At 38.3% G+C, this 14853-nt stretch overlaps 1 protein-coding gene across 1 annotated transcript; it reads right to left on the bottom strand.

The window, feature by feature from the left end:
• Positions 1 to 527: 527 nt before the first annotated feature.
• GGH (gamma-glutamyl hydrolase) lies at positions 528 to 14702 on the bottom strand. The gene is made up of 9 exons (XM_065832673.2): positions 14505 to 14702; positions 13871 to 13985; positions 12586 to 12636; positions 10052 to 10136; positions 7084 to 7222; positions 6108 to 6214; positions 5915 to 6005; positions 4518 to 4655; positions 528 to 2494 (listed from the first exon to the last, which is right to left on the bottom strand). Exons 1-9 carry the CDS (start codon positions 14635 to 14637, stop codon positions 2373 to 2375), a joined length of 981 nt encoding a protein of 326 aa, XP_065688745.1. The 5' UTR covers positions 14638 to 14702; the 3' UTR covers positions 528 to 2372.
• Between the last annotated feature and the right edge of the window lie 151 nt (positions 14703 to 14853).

Raw genomic sequence — 14853 nt, 5'->3', positions numbered from 1 at the left:
TTAGCAGTAGTAGTATATTAGTATTATTTTATTAAACTGTGTTTATCTCAATCCACAAGTTTCTCCATTCCCTTTCGATTCTCTCCCCTATTCGGGGCCCGGTGTGGGAGAGAACGAGCAAGCAGCTGTCACAGTTATTTTGCTAGCTTGGGTTAAACCACGACAGGCTGCCCGCACACAAGCAAGCTCTGGCACGGCACCTGCGATGAGCCTGCTGTGACAGGGCTGCATGAGCAAGAGCTGGGGGCAGCCTTGTTGAAAGCTTCTTCCCCTTGACTCAACAGCCACATTTAAGTGCATTTAAGCTCAGGCCCTGGGGATGGGTCCCTGCCTGAGCTGTGCTGTAGGTATGCCTGTGCTGGGCCAGGGATCTTACTTATCCTGACCCTGACTTGCTGCCATGACCATACCAAGTGGACACAGGCTACAGTAGCCTCTTAATATGTGACTGTCACAGACAGAAATACAAAGGCAATGACTGTTAGTGCTTTATTCATGTTATCTAAAAGAGAATAAAAATACATACCTGCTTGAATAAAAGTTTATTTCGTGCATCATAGAAAAATCATGTATTCTATCAAATAAGACTTTCAAGATAAAGGATATAAAGGAAAGAAACATACAAATTCATAAATACACTGTTCTCTCATTGTATTACACACAGTACTCCTTAGAGTTACACACTTAAAAGACTAGTTGCTACCATTGCAGTTAGCAGACATTTCACTTGCAAGATTGATCCCTGTTTTTAAGGCTAAATCCTGCCCTCTTTAGTTCAGCAAATTCTTAGAGCTATTGCAAAGAACTCAGCCTGAACAAAAAGCAGAAGACTGGACTTGGTTTCTAAGTATCTTAGGTGCAACATTCATACGCAACTGTAGAACGTAATCCTCTTATTACACTTGGTTCTACTCAGGAGTCAGCTAATATAGTTAATAAAGTCACATATTAAAAACTAGTTCCATTTACTGAATTTGGCTGATCTGACAAATGTAGAAATAGTCTGCAATATCACATGTTTAAGCTTGTAATTAACTGGCAGTGCCTTTCTGGTAGTCACAGTTAATGTTTCCTTATAGTTTTTTAATTAATGCATTTCACATTCTCTTACACAGTTGTTTCACGATAAAGAACAAGTACAGCATCTTTTACTTGAAAAACCTGAGAAACATATCAGTTTTATTCAGATATGGTACTTCAGAGTATAAAGCACTACAAAACACAGCTGAGATACAAACCTGAATTCTTCATAAACTCCAAAACCCTACTGATGTTAACAGAGTTTGGGAGCTGTGCAATAGAGTTATATTTGACTGTTTCATCTTAGTCCCTTTTTGGACACCACACAAAACCACTGAGCAAATTTTTTACTAAGCGTGCAGCAAAGTAAAGCAAACGAAAAGAAAAAAGGTATCACAGTGTATTGAATGCAACTGCTATTATCACATTATGTCAATGTTAATAGGTTTCTCATATACATTCAAATGCTGTTTGAATTCTAGCTGCGTTAAACTATCCAACAAGACAGAAAGAAACTACCACCTTTACTAAGTTAGTAGCAAACTATCTCCATACTCAAAGTGAGAGTTCTATCCAGTAGCTACAGGAAAAAATCAGACTATGTAATGAAAAGATTAGGTTTACATTCTTTTAAATTGAAAACCCCAGACATCTGCATCTCATAATAATATCTGTCTGCTGACTCCAGTTTCAGTGCATCCTCATATTTCTGTAGACATCACAAGGTATAAACACTCCAAACAATGCTGAATGTACAAGAGAAACAGTTTCACAAATGAGATATAACGTGCTTTTTAGGTTACAATGTCTCTTTGCTATCACGCCTCCTTACTATTTTGGTCAATTTTTCAAAAGACAAAATAGTCCCTTGTCAAGAACTTGGTTACATACACATATTTACAACAAACCCAAGAGTCTCGTGTGTTAAATAATTTGAAAAGGATAGGATTTTACCAAGCAACATACCTAAGCCTCTAGTGCTATCATAGTCCACAACATTTTACAAAGATAACTCCCATGTTTTAAAATAAACTAATACAGTGTTTTCTCCTTGTACTAAACATTATTACTTCCAAGTTTATAAGCATAATCAAGACCTATTCCCTGGAAGAAAAATGCATTTTTCTGTAGCTTACCTTAAAGTGTGATCCAAGACAATTACCATGTTATTGAATGTAAATTTTTTTATATTAATGGTCCAACAGTGCAAGAGAAACACAGGATAAATCATTGTAAAGGAAGAGAACTCTTCTGGCTTTCTGTCATGTGCAGTGCACTATGTCAGCTTAATTACACAATGCTGACAAATAACTTCATTTATAAATAGCAACACTGCATCTTTGACATGACACTCAATCAAAAAAATAGATTTGCTGAAATGAAGAAAACTTTCCTGTATAAACTGGAGTATAATTATAAATCAATTCTTTTGTTTCCTCGTCTTCACTGGGGAAACGGTGCAGGCTCTTCCGGGCTGTAAAACATCGTAAAAGTACAGATCACTTTACTGTTATCCTCCCTGAAATCACCTTTCTAGGCAGTTATTCTGTGTAGCATAACAGCAAATGGAATTACAGTAACTTATATGTGAAGAACTGTGAAGATACATCTTCAGGAAGCTGGTTACAGCATATTTTATTACCAGAGAGGGAGAAATTTAATAATTAATTTAAAGCCAAGACTGTACAAAAATATTTATCCATGAGATACTGGCAGTATCTACCAGAGATACCAATACCTGTAACACTGAAAGAGTGTCAGCCTACTGGAAGTTGCATTGTTAGCACAGACTGTGCTGGTGACTACAGTACAAACTGAATCCTTGTCTGATTTATCATGTTGGCAACTCTACACAAGTTCAAATTAAGATTTTAGATATGAAAATGATATTTCAGTAGAACGGTTTAGTTATCAAGTGATCACAGATGAGTATATTTTGCCAGCTGAAAACAGTTTGTTTTTCATCCTGTGGTTTATTTTCTAAAACTATCAACTACTCATTGCAACATTACAATAAGAAGTACTCGTTAAGAGCAGCTGTACACAGATCAGGGTGGTAATGAAAAGTAACTTGTGATTTGGTATAAGAGATGGGGAGTAGACACATGCAGCTGGCTGACAGAAGTTTGCTCTACTAGAATTGAAGTTCAACAGATCGAAAAGCTAGTGAGGCATCTGTGTGGTACTACACACGAGCTCATTATATGTGTATACATATATGAAAGAACTTTCATGTACTGTGTCTCGACAGGACTTACAGAGCTGGCACTTCTTTTGCTACATTTACTTGGATAATGGCCTACGCAAGCTTACTTCTGCCTCTAATACAGCGTGCAGATAGATAGTACAGAACGTAGCAAACAAAACTAGAAAACATAATGCATTCTAGAATTTAGACTACAAAAGAAAACAGACGCATCCTATACTTCCTTCTATTTTCCCCTTTAATTTTGTCTTAGTCTCCCATAAGAACCTTATCAAAATTCTTAAGACACACGAAGCTTATGGATACTGACAAGGAATTTTACATGATTTTGCTACCTTTTAGTGAATGGGAATAGGATTAAATATTGCAAAAAAGAGCCTTGAACTTGTACGAAGCACAACTTTCTATACTCTCACTGACCATGTCAGCAGAAGTTGCATTTCTTTAAACCACAGAATCAAGACGTGCTTTCTCCAGTTAGGTGACTCTCTTTATTAAGGATCAGCTTTAGAAACCAAACTCTATTAGGTTATTGATTATGTTTCTTCATAGTCTCAATCAAGTAAGACAATTTCATAAACAGTCACTTTAAAATATGAAAATGATGTCTCAACAGAACGGTTTAGTAAGTATAAATAAAGGAACAAAATAAGTTTGATCCCTTCAAATACTCCAGTATTTATATCTTGCTAATTTATAATGAATAGACCAAAGGTGTCATAAATTTTAAAAATTTTACACATTGGTTATTTCCAGCTTTTACAGAAGCTCTGTAAAATTTAAAAACTTGTTATGCTCTCTATAGTATATAAATGTTGGGCACTGTATTTCATCCCTTTGATACATCCATATACTGCCCAAGCAGTATTTATAATCTTGGTACATGTATTTTGCAAGCAAAACTGAGACTACATTTAATGACTCTAACTCAGTTTGGAACTGAAGAAACCTCTGAAATTATGAATGCAGTATTTTTTTGTTTCACTGTCTTTGTGCAAGGGAGGCTAAAATGTTACAGTGACCATTCAAAATCGTAGATAGTCATAGCACAAACAACGATTTTGAGTCGGTCTACTGAAAAGAATTAGTGGAATGCCTGGTCTTTTGATGTCACTTTTACCAAGCCATTCTATTTCTAGTATCCCTTGTTTTTTTATAAGGCTATAAAGTTTGCAGAATAATCTTCTCAGAAAGCGGTAAGAGGTACTGAACTTTGACAGCCAAAAAGGAGGTCTGTCTTCAAAGATTTTCAGTCCAAAAAACCAACATTTATAGATAATAAATGTCTTACCTTCGTTAACGAAGAAGTCAGCTATATAATACGCTGCTCTTATAGCTGATGGGGAATGTGGAATGCCTGGTGAATTCTTCCACTCAAAAGCATTTTTCTCTGGATGCCACTGAACGCCATAAATTGGATATTTGTATGCTGCAACAAACACAAAGCACATAAGAAAAGTCTGCCTTAAGAATTATGTGCTAAGCCTTACTGCAAAAGAAACTCAAAGGATAAGCTATAAAAACACTTCACTTATCAACAGTTTCACAAAAGTTTAAACAGCAAGTTGAAATTCTGTTACACCCAGTAGAACTGAAAGGAAACAAAATGCATATTGTAAAAGAAGGGTCTCAATCCATTCAAGAAGATTTTTGTACATCACTTTTTTTATTATTCACTTCAGAATGTTTATATATATAGGTATAAACTAAAAAGTAGTGTTATAAGTGTATCAGTCTCAAAACGTCCTATCTACTGCCAGCAACACTCAACATGCAATATTCAAAGGCACAAAGGAAACCCCTGGCAGTTCCATAGGACAGATCCAAGTCTTAGGTTCTCCTTCAAGGCCCAATCAGTCCAGGGGCAGCTGCCATCTGCTCTGTGCCAGACCTGACACCCACAGGGAGAAACCAGTCCTTAACTGGATTAACAGAGAATAGCAGCACAGCAGTTGATGACTGCTCTGTGATTAACTGCTTGCAGGCACAGGAGATGTCTGTCATTAGCCTAATCAGTTTTTCTGATCAAACTGCTCTTCTCCTCTTCTGGAGGATGGCCAAAGGAATCCCATGGGCCAGCAGCTGGGCCTCACTGTAGAGCTGCTAATAGTGCACTGATCAAGGTAAAACACTCCCTAAAGAGCTAAATTGTTCCTTGAGCTGAGCAAGCCTGGTGCAAAACATACACAAGACGAGTAATGCAAAAGGCTTTTGGAGGAGGCTGCTAAAGTAACAAGGGATGTTGCTGTTACCTCAGTACCCTGAATTGTTCTTCCTTAAAGCAAACACATACAGAGCATCACAGGAGCACAAGCATAAGCAAACAGACAGAAAACAAGGTGCAACAGAAGCACATTGCATTGCACAGGGATTAAACTACTACAGGAAAAGTGCTGTTACACTTCACACCACAGAACTGAAATACTCCAGTGCTAAAGCGTAACAGCATATCTGGAAGGGGAACAGCATGTGAGACAAGTCAGTAATTAGGCTCACAGATATGTACTCATAAGATAAAATATCTCTGCAAAGAGGGCATGTTCCTCACAGCCAGAGCACCAATAGGGCGGATGCTCACTCTGCTATTCTACCAGCAAGCCTGCAGTACAAATTAACATCAGTGCCACTACACCCCTAAAGAATTAGTTTGTTACAGTCACAGTTTACAAAGGAAATTCATTTCCCTACCTTCCATGGTAGATATAAACTCTACTTCATCATCAGTGTTAGTGGTCAGAACATTATAGAAATTACGAAGCTTTTCATTCTTTGTGAAATTCTGCGATGAGGGGAAAAGAAAAAAAATATGTTATTTGCTCATTTATATATAGTTTTAACAGAGCAAATGCATTTGTATTCAGGAAAAAAAATTATCAAATACCTTCATGGAGAGGCTCCACATATGGAAGTTTGATGACAATGGCTTAGTAGCAAATGCATGTAATACATCATCAGGGAAATTCTTGAATAATCTACTGGTTTTTGCAGCTATTACAAAGAAAAATGAAAAAAGGATATTGTCCATTACCCAAGCTGCTAACAGATGGACTAATACTGGAGACAAATTTAATAAAATACTGCACTAAAGTAAACTTTTTTTCTATAGTATAACCATATCATTTTAGAATACATGCAAGGAAAATCAGAGAAATAACTACTACAGGTTTCCAATACACTGTTACCACTGTCCTCCAGTCCTGACACACAGAGGACCCAACTTTGCTGCTTAAGTTCTCAATAAGTATCATTCTTTACCACTCATTTCAGTGATCTTTCCATTCACAACGAGCATAAATGATGGAATTTTTGAATGCTACATAGTCCACAGATGGCTTACTCACAAATTAAAGGATAAAGTATCAACAGAGGCCACATTTCACCAGTGTTGCCGAGTGGCACAGCTCTATCTTAAGGGATCTCTTCTGATTTCAATACTGTACAAGTGGGACAGCAATGCTAATATTCATCATTAGGAAAGATGCAATTTGTAAACTTTAAAATGACCTGCTCCCCGAGTTTGATAGGTTTAGGACCTGTGAATTTTGTTCAACTCAGTAGCAAAAAGGGACCTAAACCCACATTATTTTTGTAGGTCCAAATTATCAAATCACTCAAAGAGTCACTGTGTCTTTTTGCTGACTACTGTGGTTTTCAAATGGCTTTTGCTCACATCTCTGCTTTAGAAGTGATAAAGTTGGCACTGACTTTCTAAAAACAGTCATAGCAACTTAACAAGAAAGAATTTAACAAGCTAATAATCAGGAGCCTCCCAAACATTCACACCTGCATATTTATCACAAACAAACCACAGCACCTCTCAGAAAAACTCAGACATCAGATACAATTGAATTTTTCACCTGAGGTAAAGTTCAGAGGGAGTGCAAAACCATTTGTCTTGGTATTAACAAGTAAAACTTCACCACTTGTGAGATATGTAAGCTCTTCGTGTCCGAGACATGTTCCCCATACTGGGAAATAATCTCCTTTATCGTTAGCCTTCAAAATAAAAAGCAACAAAGCATGTTATGAACACATAGCAAGGGCCCTTTGCAATGTCCATATGCCTGTGCCCACACACCTGTATTAAGAAAACATAAATCCTATTGCTAGCATTGCTACGGTCTTAAGTTACATTCCTATATGCTTGTTTAACTAGCAGCTTTGGATCTGTGTTCCAGAAAGACAAATTGGTAGTTTAAGCAACATAAAAAGTGACAATCATTTTCAAAAGAATGAAAATTGACAGGCAAGTGGAAAAGCAAGAGAAGAAAGTAAAAAGGAGAAAAGGAAAGCAAAAAGAGAACACAACTAGCTTCCTATCACTTAAATAAGTACAGTGGAGATTTGCATTTTTGTATGGTTTATTTCTGATAGTAAGCACGTTATAGACTGGGGTGTTTTAGAACTCCCATTTCTGTGAAATCTGAGTAGTCTTTCTTACATTTTTCTAAACATTTTTAAGTTACGCATACCACACCCTATCACCATTTTTGAGAAAGCTGAAATTACAGGTTTAGAAAAAAAAATGTCACCCTGTTGCATTACTGATAGTATGGTAATGAAAGCCCATATAAGTGCTTCTCAGAGCAAAACACTGAAGATTTACAGAAAGTAGTCTAATAATAATGCAGCATCTTCAGGACCACCCATCATGCATGGCTACACAAAGGACTTGAAACTTCACTGTCTATCTTTCATGTAAGTGAGGAACAAAACCACTAATGGCAAAAAATAGACTATGGCTGAAGAAAAATTACAACTGAACCATAAACACTTTGTGCCCTCTCCCTGTTTTTTTTTAATAAACATTAGCCTGAAGGCTAAGCATATATTAAACAACACCCAAGACATCACATTTTAAAACCTAATTTAAAAGCTGGAAAACAGTATTTCATCTAGATTTTTGCCTGGCTAGTAAAACTCTAATGACTTTAATGATGATTAGCATTTCATATCCTCTATTCATATTAAAGCAAAGCCAGACCAAGTAATTTCTCATTATGAACATTTGAAAACGAAGAGAAGAAGAGCCCTCATGTGTTTTAGAAAAAACCCATAAAATTAACTCAATTCTCTACCTGCTAATATACTCTTGACTATTGTAGCTTACCTTACATTAGTAAAACTGTTGGTATTTTATAGTGCTAATTAAGTCTCAAAAGACAAAAATCAAAACAAACATCACAAATAGCACAGAAAAAAATGACTTATCACTAAGGGTTACCTATGATGAACTGAAAATATTCTGCTTTTAACTCACCTGAAGTACACATACCACCTAATAAACCTGCCTCTCTGAGCTTAAAATTACGACATATACAATACAGTTAATCATTGTGAAATGTCAATAGAATTTTGTAATAGTACTGCCAACCACAAGAAACCTTGCCTCAGTACTGAGTACAAAGACAGAGCCTGCACTTCACACAGTGAGCGGTTTCAAAGAGACAAATGAGATTCTTACAGAAATGCAAGACAGCTTTTGCAAGATTTAGGTTTAAGGCAACAGGCTAACATTCACCATGAAGAAAGACACACAAAAGAATAATAACAGTGGTGCCATGGGGACTGAAGAGTAGGAAGCTTAAACTACTGAACGGCAGCAGCTCACTGGTCCCGTGAAGGCACTACCTGTGCTTTCCTTGCTGGCTGTCGGGAAGTCAGCAGCAAGGGTAGATGAGGAATCCCTCACTGCCAATGAATGCTCCTACCATGGCATCAGTTTAAGCACTACTCAGAACCACCTCTAGAATTGGGCAAAATTTCTGAAGTATGAATTCTGTAATCATTTCAATCAGTGTGAGATGAAAATAAAGTCAGTAAAGAGGAAAAAAGGAAGAAAATTTTTATTCAATTTGAACACAGAGGATCCTTAACATATCAGAGAGATGGTATATAAAGCTCTGTGAATCTCCACACTTTTCCACAATGCAAATTTGACTTCAAAATGCATTGACTACTATCTGAAGAAAAAAAAAAAAAACAAACCTCTTACACTCTAAGAGAATTAAATCTTCAATAAGGATTCAGATCCTTCCTGATGTTCTTTGATAGAATGAGCTTTCCCAGAAATTCAGTATTCTCTTAATAAAGCTAATGATCATACACATATTAAAAAATAATGAATATAATCTTTCAAGTGTTCTTCCCATCTTTTTTCATGTTATATATTAAGCTAGTGTTTCTTAAGAAATCTGCTATATTTACAGTTACCAATGCAAAGAAATGGGTAAAATAGCATAAGATGCTAATGCGGGTCCCTCATCTGCACCTCCAGAAATATTTTTAAATCTACCTATAGATAAGTGAGAATAAATGTGATTCACTAGCTGTAACATGTATGCAAAGGGAGGGTTTAATGTTATATTATTGTAAACTGGTTTATTTGAGAGTTTCTCTAGAATTCTTTCCGAGTCTAACCTTTAATCATAAGACTTCAACAAATGATTACATTTATGTATAACTTTGTTCAACATTCAATGTCAATAGATAGTCTCTGCTTTTGAAAGGCATTATGGTTATTTTATTGGAAGTTCCACAGAGCCATAAAGCCTGAGGTACAATAAATAAAAGATACTGTTCTCATTTGAAGAACGTGGAAGTTGAAGATCATGACACAACATGTAACAGGAGAGGGTATCAGAAGTCTGAATAGTAAGCTATTAAACAATTTTTTTATGCAGAAGCCAGCAATGAGCTACTTATTGTCAGGCTCACAGTTAACACACTGGATTCCAATGCAAAACTATGAAAATATAGGCCTCCCTGTCATTTTGATCTCTGAAAAGTGATGATAACAAGAACAGACTGTTCCTTAGTAATTACCTCTAATGCCTTGTGGTAAAATATCTTAGCAACCCTGGAATATTGTGAAGTCTTAAGATCCACACCACCTCCTGGAAAAAGTACCCTGAAAGGCAACATCCAAGAATCTGATTAGCAACAGTGACCAAACTAAAACTTGGACAATGTACACAGAGAAAGGTCTGATAGTAGTTTCAAGGGTAGGATTTGAGTCTACATTAAGACACCTACATTTCAAAAATCTATAGACAGGCATCTAAGCTTCTATTATGGACAGTAGGGATCTAGTCAGAAAAGTCAACAGAGACTTGAATAGGTTTTCTAGAGCAGACACCTAAGTGGTCAGTAAGTTGAACAGCCCTGTAGGCTCCACTGGCTGTACTGACTAGCATCCCATTAATTACATGACCTTAGACAGCTAGCACACATGCAGACAGCTAAATTTAGGTCTTCTAGTTTTTAACTGAATCATATCCTAAATCTCAGTGCTCTTATACTGAAGAATGGTTATTATCACAAAGCAGTGACTGAGCCTAGTGCAATGTAAGAAGAGAGCAAAGAGAAAATACACAAAACATACAGATTTCAGCTGGTATACAAAAAGGTTATGTGCCATGACTCCATCAAAACCTGTCCTGACTCTTAGTCGGCTTTCCCTAGCACTTTAAAATCCTGTCCTCAATCTCAATTCATCCTGTTCAGTTTCAATAAAGAACTGTAGCCCTGGCAGAGTGACCTTCTTATGGCAGGCAACACAGACCAAAAAGTTTCTATTAAAAAAGGAAAAAAGTACATCTGGCCATAGCCTTTCATCACATGGAATTTAATACAGCCGAAGAAGACTCAGAGACAATTTCAAATAAATAGTGCACAATCTTTTTCTACCACAAAAAAATAATCAGCAATGGAAATTCTGCTAATGCAAAAAGGAAGTAACCCATTAAGGAGCAATGATAATGGCTTGACATTGTCATATAGACATTGAAATGTAACTACTTCTATTCCAGTATCTCTAATCTCTAATTAGTTGATTGAATTTCAAAGGCTATTTCAGGAGTACATTGCTGTATTCATAAAATTCCATCTCTACTATAGTAAATTTCATGATTTTAAGAAGGTGGTGTTTAATAATAAATAATTTCCAACTGCAAAGAATCTGGAGTTAACCTCTTACAACATGAAAGATCAATGTATCTCTTTCTTATTGTAAGTTTCCACATAATGGAAAGTCCTTCCCTCCAGAGATCTTATTTGTTATTTACACACAGCTATAGTGTGGAAGCCATTAACTGAGAGTGGAGAGCAATAAGAGGAAATAGAGACCATCCTTACCCACCTACATAGCACAAACCCACTGCCAGTCACTGCAATGACAGAAGGGTACGGGAACTGGATCTACTTGCCTAACACCCTCTTCTACATCAAGGAAGGCGGTGAGGTAGAAAGAATTGAAGAACTCATTGGTGAAAATCCTTCTGGCAATGAAAGAGAGGCTGGCAGCCATGAGGAAGGGGTGAAATTACTCATTTTGACTCCAGCATGAGAAGCTACAAGGGAAGAAGTGTCACTGCCTTATACTTGCTTATACCAGAAGACTGTGAAGACCCACATGTTGGTGTACAGGGCATTCTGTGGAGCAGAGGACAATGCTCTCCCCAGACAGCCACAGGTCTAAACCTGCAAATTCTATGTATGTTGATTAACATTCTTGTATATGCATAAACCTAACAAAGATATTCATGGTTTAAGATCCTCATCTCATGACTACAATTAACCTAATCACACACTGTGGGCTCACATACAATCAAGCCTGTGAAGTGTAGCATCAGCTGACTCGACTCTTCTAAAGTGCACTTTTAGCAGGCAGCAACTATAAAGGGTTACGCCTGCGCTTAGTTCACAATTAAATGTGTTAAATTAGGTATCCCACACTTAAAATGTAGGAAAAGCACATGGGTGGACAGTTGCCATAGGTCAGCTGAAAAATTAAAATGTTTGTCAAGCAAAGACCTAAGCCACAGAATCAAAACAGGCAAGACGGGCCATTCAAGTAGCAAGAAAGAAAGCACCCACAGAAAAATGGGTAGAAGAGACTGGAAATCAAAAACTTTTATGATAGATGAAATGTGAGGAGTACTGGAAAAGGGAAGAAGGGTAGGAACAGGGGTAAAATACCCAGCAAGTGCTATTAAATATCAAAACTAAGGTGATGACTCAAATGAGGAAGAAGGAAGCATTAACAAAGAAGAAGTGAGCTATTTCACTTGTACAATTGTTAACCACTACAATGCCACTTCGGTCTGTCTGCAGACAAGCACAGGACAATGCCAAGATGGCACTGTTGCAGATTATCTGACATGCTCCTCAAGGAAGGAAAGGCAGCAGACTGACTTTGGATGAAATGGTGCTCTCTCTGTCTTAGAACATATTTACATGTCTGCAGCACTCAGCACGACCTCTCAAGAGAATAGAAAGACAGTGTTCTTGTGAGAACAGCAGAGCTCAAAACCAAAACTATCACATCTTTTAACAAAAAATCAGGGCTCAAAACTTACCCATTAATGGAGTGGAATAGTTTATCATATTCTTCATCTGAACGATTTAATCTGAAACACCAAGAAAACAGTTACATAATATATGAAATATTCATATTTAACCACAAAATATTAACATTATTGAACAGAAACATGATACAGAAAATATGTAGAAAGCATGCTTTCAACAGTATAAAATGAAACATTTCAATTGAAACAGCTCAGTCCACAAGGTTGAAAATAGGACCATGACACGTGCAACTCAGGGGACCCCTTTGCAGACACTCATTGAATTTAACATTTACATGAGTTGCATGGTGGTTATTTCCTGCAGACTGGCAACTCCGGTTTCCAATTGACTCCAAGATGGGCCGAGCTGCAAACAGTGGGTCACACCCAATCCTCAGCAAAGACAGAGTTGCGAGGTGGGAAGATGAGCAAGACCTCAGCATCCGCAAAACACCAGCAAACCAGTATGATGACTACACTCCAACAGAATTGATACACTGGGTATATTCTAAGTGTACAGCTTTGCTGCACCTAACACAGTTGCCAGAATTAGAAGCTTCTATTCATTGATGAAGCTTCTAGACAGCAAACATTCTGAAAGCTCCATCAGCTGCGAGAGGAACACTGGATACTTACTCAGGCACTTATTGGTGCTGGTGGTGCTCTTATTGGATTGTGCAGATAAATTCTATTGTAATTTTTGGCAGTGGCATTAGTATAGCTTCTAAGCTCTGACAATTATAATTTTAGCATTCTGACTCCAGCGCATTTACTATTTTATAGCTGTTATGAAGTATTGTCAGTTGTTACTTACTCTGTTCCTTTTTACCCAACAACAAAAACACAACAACACATGGAGTTGGTGATGCATAGTTTGACCAGAATTGGACTTCGGTTTCTTCAAGGACTACTGACAGCCTTCCTCCACTACTTGAATTCTAGGACTACAGAATGTGACAAATGATAGTATATGTATATATATAACTAGATATCTACATGTATTTATGGGGCACTATACATTAGGACTGAATATAGGTAACTTCAAAAGCCACGGATGCAAATTACACAAGATAAAGAAAATAAAGAAAATTTTTCAAAGAAAGGTTATTATCATAAACAGAACTATAAAAAATTACATGTTCCAGCCTGCTTTTATTCTGATTTCCAAACCATCCTGCAAATTGTGGCATCTTCAAATAGTCATGGAAGAGCTCTAAACACTCAGAAAAGCTGCATAACTGCTTTCTGTGCCTGTGTTAAACAACTATTACCCCCTTGTAAGGATATAAAATTCTACCTTATTGGCACAACTCGGGCACCAGCAGATTCCAAAAACTTCACATACGAAGCTGCAATATAAGAACTTCCAAATCTGTGGAACTTCTCAAAGTGACATTCCTGTGACAATATCCCTGAGGGGTCCAAGGAAAAAAAATACACTATACAAGTAGCAAATGCCATGCACAGAAAGAAAAACAGAACTCCCATTTCCTATATGCCACGTTAGTGTTACATTCACTACCTGAAAGAACTACAAACACTGACACAATGGTGCATCAATTACTTCGCCTAGTGACAAGGTACCAAATAAACACACATTATCTGACTAAGAGTCAGCGTCCCTGTTTTAACTATTTAGTACTACAACTCCTCTTAAATAAGTAAGTGTTATTTTAAGATTTTTGAACAATGTACAGCATAACACTATCTACAAAAGCTTTAACCAAACCCACGCTTTAGGAAACCTTTCACTCCACACACACACCGGGTTTCACGCCGGCTGTAGGTGCCGTTCCCTCCCCCAGGACAGCGAGGGCCGCCACGTTACCCGCCGGTAACCCCCGGGGAGCGGCCGCCGGGGGCTGAGGGGCCGTCACCCCCTCCCCGCGGCTGCCGCCGCCGCTCCCCCAGCCACCGCCACCGCCCCCTACCAATGATGGGTCTCTCGTTGCCCTTCTCCAGGTGGCCGCGCAGCACAGGGGAGGCTGCAGCAGCGCCGAGGAGCAGCAGAAAGAGGAGGAAGGTGGCAGCCCGGAGGGGAGGAAGCCCCGCCAAGCTCCCCATGGCCACGTCGCTCGTCGCCTGTCAGGACCAACGGCTCCGCGCAGCCACTGGCCCACCCGCTGCCGCGCCGCGGGGCACGCTGGGAAGTGTAGTTCCGGCGGCGGGCGTTGGGCCGTGCTCGTGGCCGTCGCCTTGTTGCGGATCCCGGGTCGGGGTTCCCCGGATCGGTGTTCCCGCGGTCGGGGTTCCCCGCCGGCGGCCTGTGCCCGCGGGGAG

The sequence above is a fragment of the Patagioenas fasciata genome, chromosome 2 (genome assembly GCF_037038585.1).
Source record: "Patagioenas fasciata isolate bPatFas1 chromosome 2, bPatFas1.hap1, whole genome shotgun sequence".
Lineage (NCBI taxonomy): Eukaryota > Metazoa > Chordata > Aves > Columbiformes > Columbidae > Patagioenas > Patagioenas fasciata.
Note: the sequence above shows the minus strand (reverse complement) of the source record. Positions and strands in the feature narration are given on the sequence as shown.